This window comes from Nanorana parkeri, unplaced genomic scaffold (assembly GCF_000935625.1).
Source record: "Nanorana parkeri isolate BGI_ZX_2015 unplaced genomic scaffold, ASM93562v1 scaffold255, whole genome shotgun sequence".
Classification (NCBI taxonomy): domain Eukaryota; kingdom Metazoa; phylum Chordata; class Amphibia; order Anura; family Dicroglossidae; genus Nanorana; species Nanorana parkeri.
This window is the reverse complement of record NW_017306523.1, coordinates 184,501-209,293: the sequence shown is the minus strand read 5'-3', so window position 1 is coordinate 209,293 and position 24,793 is coordinate 184,501. Positions and strand designations below refer to the sequence as shown.

The 24,793-nt window shown below is 43.1% G+C and overlaps 1 protein-coding gene across 1 annotated transcript in view; it reads right to left on the bottom strand.

Annotated features, from left to right (window-relative positions):
• Positions 1-723: 723 nt before the first annotated feature.
• The window catches only part of IMPA2 (inositol monophosphatase 2), a 27,466-nt gene continuing 3,396 nt past the window's right edge, over positions 724-24,793 (bottom strand). Inside the window, exons 2-8 of the mRNA XM_018556831.1 lie at positions 12,842-12,975; positions 11,350-11,454; positions 9,384-9,429; positions 6,994-7,102; positions 6,638-6,746; positions 3,623-3,774; positions 724-1,091 (exon numbers count right to left, since the gene is read on the bottom strand). Of these exons, the coding sequence (XP_018412333.1) occupies positions 979-1,091; positions 3,623-3,774; positions 6,638-6,746; positions 6,994-7,102; positions 9,384-9,429; positions 11,350-11,454; positions 12,842-12,975 (768 nt within the window). The 3' untranslated portion in view covers positions 724-978. The remainder of the gene's footprint in view (positions 1,092-3,622; positions 3,775-6,637; positions 6,747-6,993; positions 7,103-9,383; positions 9,430-11,349; positions 11,455-12,841; positions 12,976-24,793) is intronic.

Below are 24,793 nucleotides of genomic sequence, written 5' to 3'. Positions count from 1 at the left end.
ACAATAAAAATGGTACTCACAAGAGTAGATGAACATGAGCCTTAGGACAATAAACCAGAATGAGGCAAACACATTCCTGTGTGCCAGAGAAAGATGCCCACTTTGAACGCAGGCATCTTTTTCTGGCACACAGGAATGTTTTTGTTAACTTACACTTGCCTCATTCTGGTTTATTGTCCTAAGGCTCATGTTCATCTACTCTTGTGAGTACCATTTTTATTGTTTGCCTTTACCTGAAATTTTTTTCTCTGCACTAGGGAAGGCGCCCCCGTTTGTTTTTCTTCTCGATATCACAGTCTCCCTGGCTGAAGTGGGGTAGCATCCTGCAGCATGCACATCTATTAAGCACTGCAGAGGAGTGGTTATCCCTGGCGCTTTTTGTTTTCACATGAATATAGTTAAGCTAGCCATACACTAATATATTCTTTGTTCAGCCTGTGGGATGAATAAAAATTTTTTTAACAGGTTCCCCCCATCGTTGCTTATGAGCGTTGATCGAGGAATCTCCCGCTGTCAGAATACCCAAACGGTGGCTGATTGGCTGTTCGTTCAGAGATTTTCCGGCCAGCTCCTTTAATCAGCTGATCAAGGGATGCTGGCCGAAAGGGTGCAGGCAGCGGCACCCACTGTGTGAATTTCAGCTGGTTCATCAAGAACTGGCTGAAATTTGCATAGCTTATGGCCAGCTTTAGTGCAACAGGTTCACATATGTGCTGCACTACTTTTCACTGAATGACATTTGGTGTAGTTCTCCTTTCATAAAACAGGGATAGTACAACTACCACCAATTAAAAACTTCCCCTCCAAAATAAAAATAATAAAAAATAATAAAGACAGATTTTATTTAGAAAATGGCATGCTATTAATTAGCCTCTGAACACTCAAAGATCAAAGCAAGCCATTTTTAGGTCCACAATAACACTTGGGTGTAAGATTCTGCAGGAATAATCTGGGATAATTCAACACAAATAGACATATTCAATCATCATCTCTTCCATAGTTAATAGTCTGTAACTCCTGAGCAATGCTCTGCGCAAGTTCCATGGTACCAGCTGCCACAACACGGCAAGACATGAGGTCCAACGGTCCGCCTGAAGAAAATATGCGGGGAAAAACAAAAACACATAAATGACTCAATAGCAATAATGGGGTAATAAGGTGGTAGTGGGGCAACAGATTTCCTTATCATTTCAAGAACAAAGGTTGGTCAATTCATAGTTTTGCAACCTTTGAGGAACTGTGTGTCCCAACAACATCCTGTAACACTTAGGTTTTGTCACAATACAAGTCATCAGAGGCTTACTTGCCCAATATATAAATAGAACTGCTTTACACTACATAAAGGCTAGCATTTGTAAAGCTGCTCACTCTCACCCAGTGATTGTTCTATTAAAATCTGTTGGCACAATATATGCACATTTTCTCATGATTTATCCTTTTCAAAAGACCCTCCAAGAACAGAAAGATACCAGTTGATCTGCCCAAAATAAAAATCAGCTTTTGTGTGCTGAAAACACAAAGCATTTTGTGGACTGAATGGCATCAGTCCTGCCCAAATCCCTCCTGATCTCCAAAATATAGTGTCAATTTGACTTAAGTCCACAATAAAAACTGGGAGGATTAACTAGACTCCTTGAGATAACAGAACAAGTGTGCACAGGACAGCAAAAAAAAAGATTTTCCAGGAAAAGGGCTTGTTCACACCACAACCAGTGCATTTCAACACAGTTAGTGGCTGGAACGCACTGGATTGCATTATTAGGCCTCCCTGCATTGTGGGGAGGGAGGGGGTGTGGTGGTGCACTTCAAATCAATGGCACCGCAGCCTCGCCTCTCCGTATGATCATCCACATGCCAAAGCATTGCCCGCGGTGCAATCGCAACCGATTGGTTGTGCTGTGAACATGTCCTTGGGGACCTAGGTAATTTATGGCACCCCTTGCATCCATGTTACAAATATCTATTGGCGCTGCACATGACCTATTTGCGATATGCATAGTGCCATCCAGTGGTAAAGGGGAGAAGCTCATTAAAAGGGGAAGCAGGGGTTCATATACCTTTGCATGACTGACACCTGCCAGCAATGATGTACAGATGTTTAATCTATGCTGAATCTCTGCTTTTGCTAGAGCAGCCTTTCAGGGTACGGCAAACTGGGGGCTTTCTGGCTTCCTCATTGGTGCCACGAAATTTTCACACACCGTTATGGTTTTCCATGGTGCAGGTATGATGGCCGCCAGCACAATGGAAACAAATGACGCTAATCTAGGGAGGTTGGGATCCATTCAGAAAAATATGGAAGTTCACCTCTTTCTAGGCTTGGGCCACCTCGAGCCCTCTGCCATGCCATCTCAGCTGTGACTCCTGATATGATGGCAGGACTGATATGAAGGGGGCTGCACTCTTTTTTTGGGCTTTTGCATGGGGTCCTCCCTTAAGATCTATACCAGACCCTATCTGGTACTGATTTAGTAGGAACCACACACTTTTTACAATTAAAAATGGTGGGCCTCCAGATTTTACATACTTTTTAAAGGGTGCTGTGACTGAAAAAAAGGTTGAGAAACGCCATGCTAGAGTTTTGTAGACCGTCTAAACAAAAAGGGACTGATTGAGAACGGCAAAAAAATAATCTAATGTGCGTAAACACATTGGGGATGGTTCATGAAAGCTTCGTCTAGTGTATAGCTGGGTGAACGCCATACACACAGTGTTACTGTTACTAGATAGAGCCAAGCAGCATAGGAAATTCCAGCACTATGGAGTATAAAAACCAAACACACCTCATGTTCCATATTTTTCATAGGCCCTTTTTTTCAACAATGGAACACATGACACTTTGTATACTCTCAAAAATAAATAGTTGAAGCCTATTTCCAGGGGAAAAACAAGCCACAATGCAAGGGTTAACTTGCATTTTGTCTAGGACTATTGTGTAAGGGATTTTGCTTACCCAATTCCTGTTCCAAGCTCCAGACACCAAGGCCGGCGCCCAGTCTCTTCCCTCTTCAGGCCCGCTAAGCTCATCACGTCTAATGAAGGCCCGTAGCCAGCCCTGCATTATATGTGAGGATGCCGAGCGACAGTCCATGAGCCAGAATGGAGGGGAGACAGGTGTGTGCCAACTCCCGGGAAAGCAGGGATCAGGCAAGTTAAAGTCCTCCTCACAATACCCCTAGCCATAAACGAGCAGTTAACCGGCTACGGGGGTAGCCCCGCTGCAAGGATTTGGTTTGTTTGGGTTTTTTTTAACCTAAAACCAGGGCTGCAAGATTCCAGGAGACAGGTAGCCAATGCTCCCTAAAAACTACAGCTGGTGTCCAACTTTTGTGGTTTTCTCTAGTTATCAATGGAGCTGGCGCCTAAGACACAAAATCCGGCTGGCTACTGGATTGGACAGACTGGCTCTTGAATTCCATATTATTTGTCCACCCCGACCTAAATATTTTCCATGTTTTCTGTTGCTACTGTAGTTTGCTCCATAATGTGTTACTAACACCAGCGAGATTCCTGATATTCAGCAGGCTATTTTAAGTATCAGGAATTTAGCAAGTTGAAATTCCAACAACAAAGGATTTTATCCAGGCCAAGTCAAGTGCCACCTTTCACCGTCAACACTTACCAGAGGTATCTATCACAACTCCTCCAGCTTCCCTTATGATTACAGTAGCCGCTGCCAAGTCCCAGCAATGAAGTCCAAACTGATAGTAGCCATCTGCAGCCCCCGCTGCTAGATAACACAGGGCCAGCGTGGCACTTCCAATGATTCGGATCCTGTGACATAAAGCAGAAAAGGACAAAATACATTTGATATTAATTAGGGATGCACAGATACTTTTCGAGTACCAGTGCCGATACTTGGCATTTTCATGAGATCTACCAGGGTTGCAGCTGGGACCTGGCTCTGGCACTCCACCACTGTCCTGAAATCATTAGTCTGTATTGTTTTAGAAAAAAACTGTCACATGACAATATTTATAAAAACAAAATCATACATTAAAACAGAGAGGTACAAATCCCAGGAGCTCCGTGTGCTCCTTACAAATGACAGCTGCCTCCAAATTTTTGAATTTGTCTCTAGTCTAGTCTTGGAGCTCAAAAGTATTGGAACATGTACTCGTACTTGTACAGAGTACTGTACTTGGTATCTGTGCAACCCTAATATTAATCCATTTCCATCAGTACATTTGCTGTTTGCATCTAAATTAAGTTAGTTCTTAGCTGGGCGGATCCCGGCACAATTGTCTGGATCCGCTTCAGCGTCTCAGTATACCACGAGCTACAGTTACTGAGCCTAGGGTGACGGGAAGACGCTAGTTTGTGTCCTCCCGTTACCCTAAGGAGAACTATGGGGAAAAGACTTAACCCCATAGTTCTCCTTTAACAGATATAAAACTGTATCTGGTTATTTGTCACAGACTAAAAGGGAGCAAATAAGAGAGGTTCATAGTTAGGGTTTACATAAACAAAGCTCATCCATATCAAATCGATGTAATACCTTAATAGCAGTTGTAATTTTGTATTACTGAGTGAAAAGCCATCTAATGTGCAGGGATAGGCTAAATATCATATTATAAAGCTACTAAATATCATATAATTATTAAGCTACTACCACAATACCTAGTAAAATAAATGCTTATTAGTATGTTGGCTGCACTAATGTTAATGCCGAATATGGCAACACAGATTACGGTTCTACAGGATTTATATAGCTCCAATACAGTGGCGGAACTACCAGGGTCACAGAGGCCCTTCATGGATTCTTGCATCGGGGCCCTGAGGTCACTAGTTACTCCTCTGCTGCAATTGTTTGCACAATACTTTACATTTGTAAAAGGCGTTTGCTTACCTGTGTCAGCTACATAGCATACATCACGACAACACCCACACTCTAACATGCTGAATTAAGATACTGACCTGGAGTGTGCCATGGCCCGGGTGGACAGTAATACCAAATAAGGGGGCAAACACAACCAGTTTAGAGTTTAATGTATATCTTTATTCGTGACTACATCAGGTGGCAAGTTTTGAAAAGGCAGCGGCCATTTCTACCTGCCGACTAGGTATGTATCTGCTGAAACAGGACGACGTCCACCTGCCTAGATGTCTAATAACGTGAGCCGGGATCCTACTTGCCCCCCCCCTCCCCTACTTGCCTCCCCCAGACGGTACCTGCTGGCGTCCCGAGTCAGCTTAACACTCCGAGCGAGTCCCCTGCCTGTACCGCTGCTGTCGATCCCTTCATGAAACGTGACAGATGTTACAGGGACAGTGTGCCGAGTGAGCGGCGCTACAGCCAGCAAACGACGGCGATACCCGACGCTGGTCCGATGACCCGGAAGTGACGCGAACTGCAAACCGGAAGTGACGTATCGCTCGAGAACTTCCCTTCTGCCGACCACCGCACGCCCTCCTCGTCTCGGCCGGCCCTCTTTTAAGGAGATGAGGGGGCGCAAACCCCTCCCACAAATACAGGCTAACTTGTTAGCCTTCCCACATGTCAACATGTTACAAATGGTAACTTCCAGTAGCATAGAGAATGGATTCCAGGTAATATTTACAAAAATACACAGTCTGATAGTGTGCAGGTGATTTTACAACTCAGCATTTAAAAATGGCATCATATCAATGTAATAGGATGCATTCTGTACATTTCTCCACCTCTCTTTTCTGTCCCACAGAGCTTATACATCCAATGTCTCCTCTTCAATAATTCCATCCACCAAAATCAATTGAGGTACAATGCCTGCATTATTCTCTACTTCTTGTAATGAGCTTCTACAAAGCTGCCAGAAAGTAGTTAATAAAAGGAGCTCAGGTTTGGCCTGAACCTGATCTCCTCCGAACCGCGAAGGAAGCGCCTTCTGCTGCTGCCCAGTGAATTTCCCCACTATAGCTGCACAGAAACAAAAGGGCGGGATTTTGTGATGTAATTGACCTTATATGGCCACATGGCTATATTTGGTCAATTATGTCAGCACAAGAATCCCACCCCTTTATTTATGTGCAGGTGTGGGACGGGGAATGCTCCAGCTTGCAGCTGATTGGATGGGTGGCCCCATGTCCCTTCTGGGTTCGGAGGAGCACAGGTTTGGACTAGGTTCAGGCCTAACTTGAGCTTATCCCTAGTGGTAACTAAACCTGAACTGCACACTTTTACTTATCTTAGATACCACAGATACAAGCAAGAAGAAGGTGGAAGAGAACATCTTGGTCAAAGTGAAAGACTTTCACAAGAGTAGTTCTAGTTATATCAGTAGAATGATTTTAAAAACAAAACATGTTTCAAAGTGCACAGAAGAAATCTAGCTAATAATATTTACAAGTAATAACAACGTAGATTGGTACAGGGAACATCCTGGTCCCCAAAGGCAATCGGAAGTAACTTTCCCTTTTGGACATTGCTTTATAATGGGGGGTTTTTGCCTTTCTTTGGATAACTGTGGATGCAGATTTTCTATTCATTTATTGTTTCCCCACAGTTGAATTCAATGGACATGTGTCTTTTTCAACCTATGTAACGAAATTCAAAGCTACAACCACTAAATGATTTCTAGTCTGGTATAAACCCAAGGATATTATTCTGAGCCACACAAAAACATCACTACTACAAGTTTAAACATATGCAATTTCTCACCCATGAGCTTGGGACTTTAGAAATTTCTCCATGTTCCCCAAGAACAATTTTAATGTAGCTGGATCCCGTTTAGGCCCGATTTCAGTTAAAATAAAAGCATTTCGAATACCTGTAACATCAAGAGAGTGCCGACAATGACTGAAGTCAATTAAAATATTACAGCAGCTTTAAAAATTTGTCAGCAAATCAATTAGAAATTAAAAATAAAACAAATGGCAACAAAGATGGAGAAAATGTATTTACATTTATACTTCCACATCCATTGAAAATATGGAATAAACCACTATGCATTAAGCTACAGATGGCTAAGATACATATATACATAACCAAAAAAAAACCCCACACACCACACTGACCTTTCTCCTTTGTCACATGAAGTCGTTCTTGATTACAAAATGCCCCTCGCCCTTTTCTTCCAGTGTACATTTTTTCCTCAGTGCAATGGTATATTACTCCAAACTCAAGCTATAAAGAAAAGACAAAAATGCCAGAAACAGCTCTAGGACATACCCAAGGTCAATGAAAATAAACATTTCCATATAATGGGATTATATAGAGCCTTGGATAAACACCCACAAGATGGCTATTTGGACGCCGAGGGGTCAGAATTACAATAGTTGCTTACATAAAGGCTTATCCTGTTTATTACCTAAAACACCAGCTGGATTAGAAGGACTAAGATTTAAAGCTGAACGCCAGGTATAAATATTTATGTATACTTGCACTGGTCCAGCTTGGTCCAATGTAATTATACATATTTTATACCTGGTATGGCCATGGGGATCCTGATCTCGGATTGGAAGAATACATCTAGTATTCATTGGTAAAAGTACTAGGCATTCGCTGAATGGCTGCTGTGCCAAGCAAGCAACTCACAGCAGAGGAAAATGTGTTCAGCAGATCGCTGGAAAGCACTGTAGAAGCACCGTGGCCCTGCCAGGTATAAAAAATGTATACTTACATCGGGCCAATCCGGAGCAATGTAAAAGTTTACATAAATATCTATACCAGAATTCAGCTTTAATAATGAGACAAAAAACTATGAAGCGCAGGCAAGCTACTTGATTAGTCTCAAACAATGCAGACAATGTTTTATTCTAGGAATGGGTCTCCGTGTATAAAATCTTGCTTTTACTTTATTGAAAATTACACCCACAACAAAAAAGCAAAATCAGTTTTTGGCTTAATGAAGCCATAGGCCCCTGGACCCAGACTCTCCATGGCTGTATGTCCATACCAGCTGTGGATGAGATGTATGACCCACTATTTTTACTTAGGAGATTCTTTCTTCTGCTTGGGTTGGTCTTCTTTAAAGCTGAACTCCAAATTTACCAAGCTCCAAGCAGTTCTAACACCCTCTTATAGTCACATTAATCCACAGTCCGATGACAGCAAGCATCCTAGTCCTCTGATCTTCAGCACTGGACAGTGGGCATGTACATCCACCAAATGTGGCTACTTGTCCTGTACTGAGAGGGAAAGTACAAGACTGGTTGGCAGACCAGCATGCAGACTAGCTTCAGCGTAGCAATCGTCGTAACTGAAACCAGTGCGGTAAAAGATCGCTGGACCACAAATTAAGGCAAGTATTACTGTGCATTATAGACTGTTTTAAACAAGGAACGATAATTGCTGATGGTTACGTGGCAAGTTCTACTAAAAGGAATATAATAGCGTCTTTTTTCTCACTCCAAACCTGCTAAATGGGCAGTGAAAGAACAGCAGCAGGCTGATGAGGTCACCCATCTGCTCGCTCTGCTATCTTCACCTATCATTATGTACCTTATAAACATATTAACATGTAGCACTCCTGAGTAGCTCTAAGTTTGCCCTTGTCTCTGTCTAGTAAAGAGCGCTATTATATAAAAGATGACAAGTCAAATTCAAGTACTTAACACTAGTTGCATTTAGGAAATACATTTAATGATTTCAGAGCTGCATTATTTGTGTTTGGAGTTTAGCTTTAAAAAATCCTTTTGGTAAACTTCCCATTTGTGAGAATGAACAAAAGTCTTCTCATTCACATAAATAATTGCCAGGTTCTCCAGGTTCCTGACCTCTAAGATCCGTGCAAGCAGGACATTGATACTACCACAATGGTTCATCAATCAGAGATCTGCTTGACTAAAAGAAGAAGGCATTCAAAATAGAACATTGTTTTTAGCAGATACTGGAATAAAAATACCCTTCTCTTGCATCTCTTAAGGACTGCTGTGGTGAGATCTCGGTACATGATATAGCAGGTCTCAACAACCTCCAAGGTGAGTAGAAACCAAAAACTGTACCCAATGGAATCCCCATAAGATACAAGAAACTGGAGGGTAATAGCTTGCCAGCAGACTCCACTGATAACTGAAATACCATATGTGAAATACCACTTTTAGGCCATCGATAAAATATTGCAATCTGCATGATTGAAATGTATGACCCTTAAGAAAACATTATAATTATTTTTTCTTAAACTGCTGTCCAGCCTTATCTAGTTATACATTCAGTCACTATCAAAATAATGCCATAGGAAGTGTAATCATTTCACTGCAAACATGGCAAATTCTCAGTGACATAAGAAAACATACCTAGACACATTTGCCCATACAAAATATCCCTGTAGATGGATCCGAGTTAAAACGGCAGAGGTAATGGGTTTGGCGATTGTGTTCCCTTAAAGATGTATATAAAACAACACAACCTCTTACCCTTGCCCATTCGGAATCTCAGGTACAAACTTACAGAACACGTTTTATACCTCTCGATTGACAGCAAATCCAATGCTGACCGCCACTGGAGGAAACCTAGAAAAACAAGCATGATTATATCAGTCAGTGAATCTTGGCACGCAAATGATTTAGCACAGGAAACTGAACAAAAAACACTAAATATCACACAAGTAAATATTATGGGAAGCATCTTGGTTTTAATCATTTCTCACCGATTGTTGTGTTACTGCCGAATGCAGAGAATCAATTGTTTATTTTTTGTGTATTATGTTAAATAATGATGATATATCGATCTATCCATCCACATCATATGGCACATCAATCAGAGTTGTGCCTAAAGCAACTCTCTTATCCTTTACCAAGATGGCATACTACAATTATGTGAAGAGCCTGTGTAGTTTAATCTCTTGCTGGTCAGATATATTCACCACACAGCTGAATAATCACAAGAGAGCTGAATGCTCTCCTATCTGTATGGATTTTCAGTAGGGATAAGCTCTGGTTTGGACTGACCCCTTTCCAAAACTGAGCTCCTCCAAACTGCAATGGGCCACCTGCCCAATCAGTTGCGGGTTGGGGCATTCCCCACCCCACAGCTGAACACGCTTGTGCTGATGTAAATTGACCATATATGGCCACATTAGGTCATCGTCATTGACCAAATTGAACCATGTGGCCATATAAGATCAATGATGTCACTGCATCCTGCCTCTTTACTTTATGTGCAGCTGTGGAATTCCCTGGCCGCAGCAGAATGAGCTTCCTTTCATGTTTGGAGGACGGAAGGAGGTCATAACCTGAGCTCATCCCTAATTTCCAGTTGTGTGGCAACCAGTTAGACAGTAGCAGGTTATTAGAAAGATTAGATAGAATATTTGTAAAATATACTTTACACAAATATGGAAAAAAATTTAAACATCAGATAAGCTTTGGGACAAATTAAAACCATAGTTGCCCTTTAAACATGAATGATAGAGGCACGCCGTTCTACATGCCCAAGCTTGGGAAAGTGGTAGTGGAAGCATGCTTGTGATCTTCCACTTTCTCAAGCTTGAACATACACGGCGCCATCCGTGTTCATCACTACGAACACCACATCTTCTACCGGTTGTAGACGCTGAAAGGAATGCAGAGGATACATCTGTATACTTCTATACATGCCCATACATGGGCTAATTATTGGCAAACAAAGCTTGTTTTAGACCTAAACCACCAAGTTTTTGCTTGGATATCAAGTATGGGCAAACCACAGATTTACTTTAAGCACTGACGCTTTACCTAGATTGGGCTAGAATAATCCTTCAGAGCTCTTTGCGCTACACAATCAGAAAATCTTTACAGTGACTTGTTATATGCATCTTAACACTGTTAACATTGTGCCTGCCATGTTTTTGCTCAAAAACAGACCGTTATATCGCATTGGTTTAAACTACAGTATACAGGTAATATAAAACGCAGACATATCACGGAAATTGAAAATACAATTTTTAACAGTGTACATCATACCATTGCCCTAAATTCATGTATGTAACACGCAATATTGCAAGGTACCACATGCTAGGTGCACTGGTACGTTGCAATTCATTCTCAATCACAACCCAACACACCTCCCAAAGGGTGTGTGATGCATGCACTCCTTTATCTCACGGCAACTCAATGCCGCTGTGTGGTGTTGTTGAGGGGGGTCCATAGAGAAGGCAATGCAACCTACTAGCGCACCTAAAGTACGTTACTGTGCGCTGTGTGATAGCATGCACTACCCTATGGTGTAAATGGGTTCGTCACGTACAGTGTACGTGACGAGTCATTTGGTCCCTTTGTGGCTGGAAGTACAGTGTACGTCTCCCGTCACGAAGGGGTTAAACTAAAAAAAATTATCTTATTTGTGTATCACTTGACTCCTCAAATCATCTCTGAATTCACGCAGACACTGCCCTTTCTTCCAGAGGAAGGTCCCTATGGTCCGTACACCGATCCAACTATAATGTAAAATACCTGTGTACAAAATTGCAGGTTCCATCAATAGGGTCAATAATCCATGTTGGACTGTTGGTTAGGATGCACTTGGAACCTGCCGAGGTAGATTCTTCACCAATAAACCTGAGTGTTCAAAAAAAAAGAATAAAAAAAACAAACAATAATAGATCAATAACCTCAGAGTATTTTGTATACCAAAAAAGGTCATTGTAAAGTAATAAAATACTCCCTAGAAAGCTTTTGCATTAGCGAAAATAACGTGTACAGGAGAACCCCCTTTATAACCAGGTCCATAAATCAGGGAATAATTAGTGCCGCCGATTGATAATATTGCACACACAAAGGCACAATTATAAAATAGGGAAGTGTGGGGGGGAAAAAAAAAGAGATTATACAATCAGATTGTAACATGTGGTGAGCTTTATAAAACATTTTAGAGAATAGTTATGAAAGCAGCTTTTTTTTATTTTATTTCCTACAGAATCAGCTGGTCTCCTGAGCTCTGGCCTTCATATCCTGTTGTAGGGTGGCTCCTTTCCCTTGCAGGGTCCTATGGAGCCATTCTTGTGTGTGCTAGTAAGCGGTGTGGATCTACGCAAACACAAAGTCCATGAACCCATTCAGGGGCGTCCCCCGTTGTGACGTTGTTGCGCATGCGCGTGACATCATCGAGCATGCGCAGCCATCTTTGTGATGGACGCCAGCAGAGAGAGGAGGGGACTTTTACCCTGCGGGATAAGGTATGCCGCTGGGTACCCTCCTCTCTTTTGCAACTGTCGGGCTCTCGGTCCTTGACCGAGTGCCCGTCTATTCAGAGGGGGTGAAGCCAAAATGACTGTCATTTTGGCGTCACCCGAGTGCGGGCTGCACCCCCCTTGTGACGCCACTGAACCCATTGCACTCATGACTGCTTGGTTCAAAGTCCTCTGGCTGCGGTAGTTGACGGATGGAGCCGTCGCATTCACAAAGTATAGATGAGACACGGGCACTCCAGATGTGAATGAGTAATGTGCCTTTTTACTGACATGAATGCAGCATATCACATGCATGCAATGTTTCGGGGTCACGCAGGATCCCAGTCACATGTCTTGCCAGAAGGGGATCCTGCGTGACCTCAAAACGTTGCATTTATGTATTGCATATCAAAAAGGTGTCATTCATTCAGATCTGGAGTGCCGGTGTTTCATCTATACTCCGCAAACACACAGACCCAGCAAGGCAAGCATCTCCTCCCCTCGCCCCTGCTCCTCTCTTTCCTCCCTCCTCCAAGCTAGTAGATGGACAGCTGCTAGAGACTGTCGTCCCTTGTGATCATATACTAGACAGGAAGTTCAGGGAAGCCAAGCTGAGAGTTGGAGCTGCTTGGAAACATGGTGTGACTAAGTGTTTGGGCAAGAATGTAAAGAAATATTTTTCTGGGCAACGTATATTTGTTTTATCTGGATTCCATATTGAAAAAAAGGTTTGCGATTTCCTCTTTAGTGTCCTGCTGTTAGGAAAGACAGCTTACCTGTGAGTGGGATACTTCTCCCTCAGAGCAGAGATGAGGAGCTCTTCCACAAGTTGGTCTGTCTCGGTTACAAGATCCACCACAGAGGTTTTTGTAGAGACCCTCTTTTCTTCTGTTAGAGCCTTTCTCACCACCTAATGTAAAAATAATCTACAGTAAGAAAAGGAGACCAGACACCCATATGATGCATTACTTGGAGTACCTTCAACATCTGTAAAATATATTGCTTTGTGGATGACCGGACCCCCACTTGGGATGTAGTGTCAGCTTCAGTAGCAGTCACTGCATTAGAGTTAGAGTAATATGAATGTCAAAAGGTTTTAAGCGATTTCTATTGCTAATTACATCACGCACAATGGAGGCTGCCCCTTGATGTTTAAACGTTTTAGGTTCCTGCAGAATCAGCTAGTCCCCTGAGCACTGGCCCTGATATCCTGTTTTAGGATGGCTCCTCTCTCTTACAGGGTCCCTTGTGATCATATACCCTTGTATATGCTACCCTTGTGTGTGCATCTCCACAAACACACAGGCTTGACAAGGCAAGTAATGTCTCTACTTCCAGCAACCCCCTCCATTCTCCATGCTAGTAGATGGACAGTTGCTGGAGACTGTGCTGTCCCTAGTTGTGTTGTACTGGACAGGAAGTTCAGGGAAGCTGAGAGTTAGAGCCAGCTGTTTGGAAACATGAGGAATTAAGTGCTCGGGCAAACATTTAAAGAAATACTTTTCTGAGCAAGGTGTATTTGCTTGATCTGGACTCATTATTGAAAAAATCATCTCCACAAACACACAGGCTTGACAAGGCAAGTAATGTCTCTACTTCCAGCAACCCCCTCCATTCTCCATGCTAGTAGATGGACAGTTGCTGGAGACTGTGCTGTCCCTAGTTGTGTTGTACTGGACAGGAAGTTCAGGGAAGCTGAGAGTTAGAGCCAGCTGTTTGGAAACATGAGGAATTAAGTGCTCGGGCAAACATTTAAAGAAATACTTTTCTGAGCAAGGTGTATTTGCTTGTTTTGGACTCATTATTGAAAAAAAAAAAAAAAAAAAGTCAGGAGTACAATAATACTTTAACATTCTGCTTTGTTTGCTCAACAGGCACGCATTAACTTTTTCATTATTTAACTTACTAAATAATAATAATATAGGAAACAGTAAAAGTACCAATGTACCCAAACATCTCTTAAGAACTGCTGTGGTGAGATCCTAGGTAAACACAACCGCCAAGGTGGACAGAAAGCAAGAACTGTACCCAACAGAATCACTATAAGATACCAGAGGGTGCTTGCTTGTCCAACAGACTCCACTGATGGCTGAAATAGCACTTGAGTGACCCTTCATATATTGCAGTCTACAGCAAAGACTGAATTTTTTGTCTTTTAATGAGAAGTGTGTGGTCTTGACATGACTATCCTGGAACCCCCTGCGTATGCATGGGAGTTCTGTCATTCCGGCCTGACCAGCTTAGACAGGGATGGGCAACTCCGGCCTACCAGCTGTGCTTTAACTACTACGATCCCATTATGCCTCCGCCTCTGGCAGTCATGCCAGTAACAGTCAGTCTTACATTGCCTCATGGCACATGTAGTCCCACAACAACTGGAGGACCAGAGTTACCCACCCCTGAACTAAGATGTCCCAAGGCTCAGAATCCAGAAGAAGAGTGGGTGAAAATGAAAGCACCAGCGATGTAGAGTAGCACGGACATAATACTGTGCATAATACTGCATACTTGCCCATTATGGCAAGAAAGCTCCCGAGGGCCCAAACTTTATTTTTTTCTTGGTGGTTTAATTCTGCTTTAAGTTTGGAAAATTTAGCTCTGGCCTGCCAACCTTGATTGGCCAGTCATGCTTCCCATCAAATTTAGTGGCCAATAGGGAGGTCCATCCTGCATATTAGTATGAAGCAGGTTTCTGGGTACTATGGAAATAAACGGCTTCATTTTGGCACCTGGAGATACCCGCTTTTTAGTTTAGGGACACCAACTTTTTTATTACGTTGCCACAGAGTTACTTAAAAATCAATGGGGCATCCTGTAGAAGGTTAGTTTTATTTTTTCTCTTTCACCTTGTTCCTGTAGTGAGAACAATTTTTATTACTCCCTGCAGCACTATCTACCAGGCTTGTCAAAATGTTGCAAAACAGCAGCTGGGAGGTTACTTCCTATTGATGTAGGCACAGTCCCAGAGCTACATCTCCCAAGAGTTACAAAAAAAAAAAAACTGTGTAGTCGGCACACTAATAGAAGTTAGGAGTGCAGTGGTTTTTTCTGTTCTTTGAAGAGCACCTGTGCACAGACCATGGTGCATTAAAATAGTTACTCATCCTTAACAAGGAGCAAAATATCTTTAAAACAAGCTGGTCTCTCTAGAGGTTATATAGTGACGTAAAATAACATACAAAATGAAAGATTACAACAAATACTTTAAAGCCGTGGTTCTCAACTGGTGGGTTGCAACCCAAAAGAGGATCAAAACCCTGTGTTCAGTGGGTCGCCATGTGCCTTACACTGCGCTAGGTGAGAGGCTCCTTAGCTTCCCCCTACAGCAGCACTGTCAGTCCTCGCACCGAGCAGCCATTAAAAAAATGCTGCCCGGCGCCGAGTGTCAGCTTGAGGTGTGGTGGGATGGGGTATGGGCGCAAGGGAGCTCCATACATTCGTGCATTGCTAACAGCTCCCTTACATACCCTGTAGAGGTGCCTAGACCGGAGTGACATCACATTCTGGCTCCCGGCACCTCTACAGTGAGCGGAAGGGAGCTGTACAAGAAATGCACATATGGATGAAGCTCCATTACAGCATAGTAGCCCACACTGGACCCCAGGCTGAGCATCCAATCCAATTCTCGTAAGGTAGGGAGACTGGGTGAATCTTTTAAAAAATATATTTTTGGGGTGTATGTGTGTGTGAGAATGTCTGTAAGATGGCATCTGTGTGTATCTGTCAGTGTTTGAGGGCCCTTCACACTAGTAGTTTGTTAATCGCACAGTCCTGTGAGATTAACGCACTGTACCACGCAATCGCACCTACCGCATTTTCTGGTGCGGGAGATGCGTTGTCATTCATTTGAATGGCACCGCAAGCGCACCTCCTCCTCGCAGTTCGATTGCCCGCACCGGAATGTGCAGTACCGCAATGCCGTGAGCTCCAATGTGGTGTGACTTGGGTCACGACTTAATGAACAAGGACAAATGTGGGTCCTGAGGTTACACAGGTTGAGAACCACTGCTTGTGAGTTAACCCTTTTATTGTAAGGTTTAAGTGCTCGTTTTCATTTAGGGTCTAACACAACTCACCCGAACCTTGGTCCCGTCTGGCTGCTATACTGGTCCATGCATCTGCTCTCCCCTTCAGCTCTGGTGATGAAATATGCCTCAGCAGCATCACGTCTGATACAGTGTACTAGGCGTGATGACTGGCAGAGTGGAGGGTGAGTGACGCTGAAGGGACTGGTCTAACAACCAGGTGGGACTGAGGATCAGGTAAGTATATCTTTATTTTAGACCCTAGACCAAAACAAAGATATAATCCTTGCAGTGCAAGGGTGGCCCCACTACAAGTGTTAAGTTTTATTCTGCCCAGAATTCTTCTTTATAAACTTCAGTGCCTATGTTGTGAACTTTAAAATATTTCTCCACAATGCCTTTAGCTACAGAGGTAAATACTTTGTTTTAAATCACTTTACGGTTTGTTCAAAATATCTAGCGTGCATAGTCTGAGCACACATACCATTTTGGTTACATGGGGAAGTGTGCATGTACTGCAGAGAGGTACTTTTTTTTTTAGAGATACACTTCAAATGTCCAATATAAAGAGCTGATGGCAGGCAGAAAACTAAGGCTAGGCCCACACCTGCACTACACCGCACAACACCAGGTCCTGCACAATGCAGGCAGCGATTGCCGTGCGACCCCATTGATTTCAATGGGGTGACATCCGCGCGGCAATCGCAGAAAAAAGGTACGTTTTAGCCGCAATCATGTTCAGAAGCACAGGCGGAAACCGCGCAATCCGCCCGGAGTGACTGGGGTGCCATTAGAAAATAATGGCACCCACAGCGCAATCGGTTCACACCTTGGCATGATTGCCACACGGTGAGGTGTGGCCTAGGTGTGAACCTAGCCTAAAAAGATAAGTGCTCCTAAACTTTCTTGCAGCATTTGCTTTTTAGGTTTCTCTTCGTAATATTAGCAGCATGTCAGTGGAGCATTAGAACTCATGGTTGGATTGCCATCATGCCGTGTAGTGTGCATATCTCGTCACCTAGGTCCCCAGTCATTTACTTGTGCTGACATAAGCAGCTTTAAGCAAACCTTCAAAAAGGGAGGGGAAAAAAACCTTCCCTTCTTTCTCTGTTGTGCCAAAAATGAGTTCTTAAGAGAAAAAAAAAATTCCTTGATTTTGTCAGATTTGGCGTCATCCAGCACTTCAGGTGTTGAATAAAAACTCTATATTTATCAAGCAGCAATTCTAGTGTGTAGTCCCCTGTAGCCCCTTAAAGTAGGCCATTGGGAGGGTAGGTCCTGAAGCATGAACTCTGCTCCTTTTCTTCTGCATCACCCATCACATACAAGGCAGGTTTAAATTTGACTGAAACTGCTCAGAATTGGCATTTTTACATCAGTCTGTGTGCAAGATTCTGCACGAAACCTGTATTGTGAGTTCCAACATCACTAGTGAGTCAGTTCCAGGATGATCAGCTTATCAAATAAAAAAAGAGAATAAGATGGCCTGCTGTTATACAATAAAAAAATGCAGTGCATCCATTTTCAAAACACAAGTCTAACTATTTTTAGAGACTAAATACAAATTTGATTATGTCTACAGTTGAGTACAAGGCCACTCTTTGGCAGTACATATCACGGCAGCCTACCTCAGAAGGATAACAATGCACAGCAAATATCGATTTAACAACAACATTGACTGCTGCACAAATATAAGCATTTAAAAACTTTTATTTACATCATACAGCGTGAGAAATAGGCGTTCCTGCTAAACTAATCAGATTATGTGAATAAGGAAACGTTCCATGCAGGCGGTCTGATTATGGCGGTCTGATTATGCAGGATTTTAGCATGCCAAAGCGGTGCATTGTTTTCAAGGAAATTTGCTCTTTTATATTGTAGGCCTGTAATTCATAGTAATTCATAGTAAATCTTAGGAATAACTCATCTAAATCTGTCCAAACAAGAGTCCAGTAGACATCCCGGGGATGATAAAGTTTGAAACACAAAATTAAAAAATGATAATATAATAAATAATAATAAGAAATGATAATAAATAATTATAATATATTAAAAAAATGGTCCAGTAAATGGGAATTGTGGGGGTGCTGCCTGATCCGTACCACAGTCAATAGAGTACCAAGTTCGCACATCACTGAGCTCGGTTGCAGAATCGTCGACGTCGCCACTTTCAGTGTCTGATGACGAATTTCAAAAACGAATCGCTGTCGCTCAATTCTGCAAGTGATTCTAATTCACTATCGCTGTTTTCTACCTCGTCTAAAACCGCTTTAGACCTAAAGGGACGCTTTTTGGATGCCATGGACGTTCTCAAGTTTCCAGGCAGAAAGAACAGTAAAAGTGCAGGCAGGGCACTGGACAAAACTGAAGTGAAATGATTTGATACAGTAAATCATAGCAGATTACATTGCATTGTGTGTATTCTGTGTATATTGCATGTTTTCACTTTTGAATTTCCCGCCGGCTCCGCCCCCCGCTGCGACCCTGAAAACGAAAGTAAAAGTCAGATGCCGTCATAGGCCGGGAGCACACAGCAGAGGACACCGCTGGCTCGTAGGGACAAGGTAAGTGACACTTTTGTGCAATCCCGAGTGTGGCTCGGGGTTACCGCTATTGGTACTGAAAATTAACCCCGAGCCATACTCGGGAATACCGCCAGGGAGGTTAATGAAGTAAGGCTGGATTCACACCATTTGCATTACAATGCACGTTTTAATGGACTTGAGTTGAGGTGCGTTGCCATACATTTTTTTAATGCATTGCTTTATTGCACTGCACTTTTTTTGGTTCACAGCTGGAGCCAAACTACATGTATTTTTCATGCCATAATGCGCAATGCGGCTGCCTGCAATTTGTTGCAACTACTGATGGGGCCAGGTTTGGTGCGAATATAGTTCCCCTGAGTTCGCCCCAGCCCACTCAAAACTCCGACCGCCACCCCCTACTTCTGGCCCAATAATTTGGGAGGAGGCGCATTCCCCACCCCGCAGCTTTACCTCAAAACAGGACAGGGAATGCCCCCACTGCAACTGCCACCACAGATTGAGATGGAAGGAGGGGGTGGGTCAGATTTTGGAGCGGGCTTGAGCAAACAGAGTTCACACCATAGCCGAGCCTCATCTCTAGTTGTAACGCATTGCACAATGTTGTGCTGCCTAAAAATACACCATGTTCCATCTTCACCCAATATCAATATCCATTGAATTCAATAGATATTAGCTCATCATTGCATTGGGCCTGCGCTGAGCAACACAGCCCAATGCCCATGGTGTGAATGAGTCCTAAAACCTAAGACAAGGCTATACATCCCATCATAGCTACATACCACAATGGGGGATTAGCTGCATATTGTATAGAACCCGAAAACCTGGGGCTGGGGAGATTTAATTTATTATTGAATTCTGAAGACTAAGCCAAGCTGACATATCAGTTCACAGTCCATGTCCAGCTCCCCCCCCCCAAACAATGTTTAGATTCAATTGAGCCCCCAGGGGCAGCATACACTTAACGATTTAACTTTCTCCCCTTGTGCACATCATTTCATGCAAATTCTGTCTTTTGTTGGTTAAATAGTCTTAGCAATAAAAGGAAATTGCAAACATCTAAACCACTGCAACACAGGAACCACTGCAACACAGGAACCAAACCAAACAGCTCAGTAAATATGTCACATCACCGTGTAACACAGCGGGGAAAAATAACTTATGTTGTTGCAGCTTAACACCTAAATGTGAACCTGCATCACCACCAAGAAGCATGAAGCTTTAAAGTGATGCTAAACTCAGAAGTTGAATGTTAAAATGCATTCAAGTACCATAACTAGTAACAAAAATGTATCTTTTTTGTGTATCAAATCGTGTGTGTGTGTGTGTGTTAAAGGAGCCACAGCTGAGTGATACGCAAATAAGACATATTTTTGTTAATAGGCAAGATACTTGAATACATTAAGATGTAACCCCTGAGTTTAGTGTCACTTTAAGACAACTGCACAAACAAAAAGCATTTGCTAACTTCTTAAAAGTATTTTTTAACTGATGACTTCCTCTTGTATCAGTACGTATACTTTTTCTAGACACAAAGAAAAACCACCAAATGGTTGTTGCAACAATGTTGCATTTAAAAGAGAACAGAAATGGACTTCTGCTAGGTTTTTACAACCTTCCCCATTATTCTAAAACTGCATCAATACACATCAGCTTCATTCTGAGATGTAGATATTTCAGGAATATCAACTCTTCCACAGCACGTAATTGCAAACATTCTATAATCAAACAGGTCGTTTTCAAGGTCAGAGGGTAAGGAGACCTTCCCACTTCCCTTATCCTTTAACTCCCATCCGCCTAAACAATGTAGACCCCCTCCCCCCCTCAATCACTATGCTTACCTAGTCTCGCACGGAGGCCTATGGCGTTGTTAGATTTGACGGCCAGCTGTGCAGTGCAGCTTTGAGGTGCCCATACACTGCTCGATTCTCTTATGAGAATCACGGGAAATCCCGCGATCGTACGAGAATCGAGCAGTGTGAACGAAGACGTGCGACCGTTTCTACTGTACGGTCGCACGTCTTTTGTCTAAGGAGCACACTAGAAAACCAACCGAAAATCGTACGATTTTCGGCTGGTTTGAACGGTGCTCGGGAGACAAATGCCGAACTGGCCGGTGTGCGCACGCGCACACTGCCCGTTCAGCATTGCGATGATCGAGAGTACGATCTGCCTGTCCAAAATGGGCAGATCGTACGTTTTTTTAATCACTTTACAACCATCGCAAGACTAAGGTCTTGCGATGGTTGTAAAGTGTATGGCCACCTTTAGGGCTAGTTCACACCAAATGCAGACCAGATCTGCATGAGTTTCTGCACACGCAGTGCAGTGGCATGTGCCGCGTTTTTGATGCGTTCCAGGCTGTTTTTGGTTTAGAATGGGCTTTCAGTGTGTTCCAGAGCAGGTAAAATAGGGCTTGCTGCAGTTTTTTTTACATGCTCTGGAACTGAACGCTGCGGTGTGAACTAGAGCCCAAAATACCATTGGAATACATTGGACGCAGTTTGGATCCGGTCTGTAACTGCTCTGCTCCTGGAACGCGCTTGGTGTGAACAAGACCTTAGACATCTTTGTGGAAGTGTTTCCTTACTCTTTAAAGGCTAGGTTTACCTTTCTGACCAGGATTTATAAATTGAGGGTGGAACACAAAACATGGTCAGATCGCAACACAGTGGTGCGGTGTGTGTGTGTGTGATCACTGACACAGCCATGTCATCCATTCACAGATCCGTTGGAATGGAGAAACTGCAAGTCCCATCAGTCACCATGACAGTGGGAACTGTAGTTCTCAATGGACTTGCCGTCCAAGTGATATGGATAGGAGAAAGAGTCTGCAGGAGCCAGAGCTTTGCACCCATGATCCACTGGCAGCCATTGAGCTTGTAGAATCTCAACTTCTATGTTTGTGTGATAATCTTGCTACCTTTTAAACAAATTCATCATCAAATCCTGAAATCTGTCAATGCTGCATGTGGCACCATTGTATGAAAATATCTTACAATCAAATCATAAGGAAATAATTGTCTTGTGTTATCTTTACACTTGACTTCTATTTCCCCGGTGATGAGATATGAATTGAGGATCATATAAAACAAAAAAAAGGAAGCAGCCAGAATAGTCTTTACTATTTTCAGATGTATAAAAATAGAATCTGTGACAGGAAGTGGAAAAGCACCGACAAATGGTGTCAGTGACAAAACTCATGCTAATAAAGCAAATATGAATGTTAGTATATAGATTAAAGCTCAACTGCCAGTGAGGTTACCAAAGGGTTAAACTTTGGAATTGTGTGTTCGGTCTTCTGTACAATCCAAGTAAAATGCAGGGAAGCCTAACAACTAATGCTGGCTGAGCTCCCTGGAGACTGCTCAGCAACAGCTGGAGTCCTCCCAGGTATTTATTCATAGTGCAAATAATGCACTCCTTCAAAGATCTTTCAGTACCAGGTGTGCCTAACCGGCACTTCTATAAACTGGAGGAAACCATTTTGTGGCCTTAAGTAATAAAACTAGTGACGTTATTGTGGCATGTAGTGTTAAAATGCCCCATGACACAAGGATGCTACTATCTCCTCGTGAAGTAGGCCGTTTTATGTCAAATAGCAATCTAGCCCTCAAAGAACATGGCCTCAAACAGAAACTGGAAGCTGCCATTGCTGTCCTCTCCTTCTAAGGCCTAATTCACACCATATGCTTTGAAGCTGAGCTGGCCGTCTTTTCCACTGCAACCCAATATAATTTGACTTGTCAGTGATGGGCTTGGGTCACACCACCACAGTACACAGAGCTATGGCTGGGATTGGCACATCGGCACTGTACATCATCCTATAGGTGTCCTGCTGCTGCACTCTGTACCGGAAACCCCTGGAGATGGGTGCTGAAATGACTGCGGATGGCACCACTGGAGTCAAGGAGGGTGCAAAGTGTCACCAGCACACCAGACAAAATGGTCAAGTGATCGTCCTTTATTGATGCATGTTGTCACATTGAAGCAACATTTCGGGGCCATGCAGGGTCCCTTCATCAGGCTCAGTACTCATACAGTAGCTCATACTGGGCACGCACACCAGCCGCTGTGCATTTTTTGCGCAGTGGCTGGTGTGAATTGGCCCCAAGTCCTCATTCATATGGATGTGCACAGCATGCATGTCCATGCAGAGACCTGTGCCTGGGAAGGACAGGTGCCGTGTGCAGCCACTTGTACATCTCTAGGACAGGATGGGGCTGCACGCAAGTACATGCCAACCTGAACTTGCACATCCATAGACAGTCTGTGTTCAAGGGTGTGCATCTGTACCTGTACATATGTGTAAGTTCAGGTCGTCGTATACCCGCATCATGTACAGGCAGCTGAACGCAACTACATGTAGCACCAGTCCCACCTGGGCGCAGGCCTCTGCACAAATGTACATGCTGTACGGCTGGGTGAATGAGACCTAAAAATGCTACTTCTCTGACTATCTGCTGACCCTTTTGTTCATTCCTGTACAAGTATGCATTAAAGGACACTAACCGGTTTCAGACTTGTTTCAGGTTCATGTTAGCCAACAAAAGCAAAATAAGAAAAGTGGCCCCATGGGATTGTCACCCCCATCACCCATGTGTTTTTTAAAACCATTTATATTCAATAGAGGCGTGCGATAACTGTTAAAGTACATGTCTCTCTGGGACTGCTTTGCTGGTTCTTTCAGCTTTGTCTTTCAGGTTACAATCTGCCTGCTGTTGCTAGGAAGATTTACCTCAGTGGCTGGACAGACCTTCAGTCAGTGACACTTTTGGCGGGAAAACAGCTGACCAAAGAGTATATCCTTTCACCTCTATATTCACTCCCGTCACTGGACAGTGTCAGCATTTCCCTCAGGACTGAACTCACCTCTGGATCATCTTCACAATTCCTTTTGGATCTTTTCACCTGCTTCCCCGCTCACCCTCCCCTTTGCTCTACTTTCTCTTGGCACAGTCAATCTTTATGGGGTAGTATTGCTGCTTGAGTCGTAGTGACTAAGCATGCTGGCCTGTTAATGGTTAACAGTTTGGTAATGTCGCACACTTTGTGGGTGGACAGTGGTTGGTAAACGGTAATTTAGTGGATGGAAGCTATTGCTGCTTGAGTCGTAGTGACTAAGCATGGTGGTCAGTTAATGGCTAACAGTTTGGGTAATGTCGCACACTTTGTGGGTGGATAGTGGTTGGTAAACGGTAATTTGGTTGGTGTAAGTTATTGCTGCTTGAGTCATAGTGACTAAGCATGGTGGTCTGTTAATGGCTAACAGTGGTTTTGTTTGGTAATAAAAGGTTAAAAGTCTATTTATTGGTTAAATTGATTAAAACCCAATAAAGGGGCCACGACCTATAGTTTTTTCCACAATCATTGTTGTGTTTTACTTTATCATTTAGGTTTATTGTTATGGTATGATGGGTGTCAATGGGAAGTACAATCCCATGAACCCAAATGATTTAGGTCAGATTGTGGGCATAGCAGCCAGCAAACAAGTATTTTCAGAGGGAGGTCAGCAATGGCAACCACCATATTTCTCTCATGAAAGGTTTATGTGTCAATCGATATTACCAATGTAAAGGCAGAGCTGGGTCTTCAGAAATAGCTTTTCTAGTAAATCCTCCTTTCCACAAACCTCTTTTATCCCCATCACATAGAAAGCCACCATGTATGGTGATATTAAGGGCTTATAAATCACCTATAAATAGGCGATAACATCCCCATAAATGTTCTCTTCTAAAAGGGTGAATACAGAAACTTCGACTATTACCATTAATAAAATCAGAACTGTGGATCTCTATAATTTATTTGCCCGGCTCTGCACAATTTTCAGTTTCTTGGTATCATCAGTGCTGTAAACTGGTGCCCTAAACTGAGCTGCATAGTCAACCAATGCTTTGTATAGGGGCAAGATTATGTCTCCATGCTACTATTACTACAAAACTAAACCATTTGGCATGACACCTGCAGGCTAGATCAGACATTCTCAACCAGGGTTCCATAGATTCCAAAGGGTTCCTCCAGTGTTTGCTAGGGGTTCCTCGAGTTGTGGTTGATTGACCCCCATTTAATGCTGCCTGCATAGTTCCAGGGCAAATGGCACTTGGCAGAGCCAGCAGCATAACACCAATGATCTTTTTAGTGGTCTCTAAAGGGGGCATGC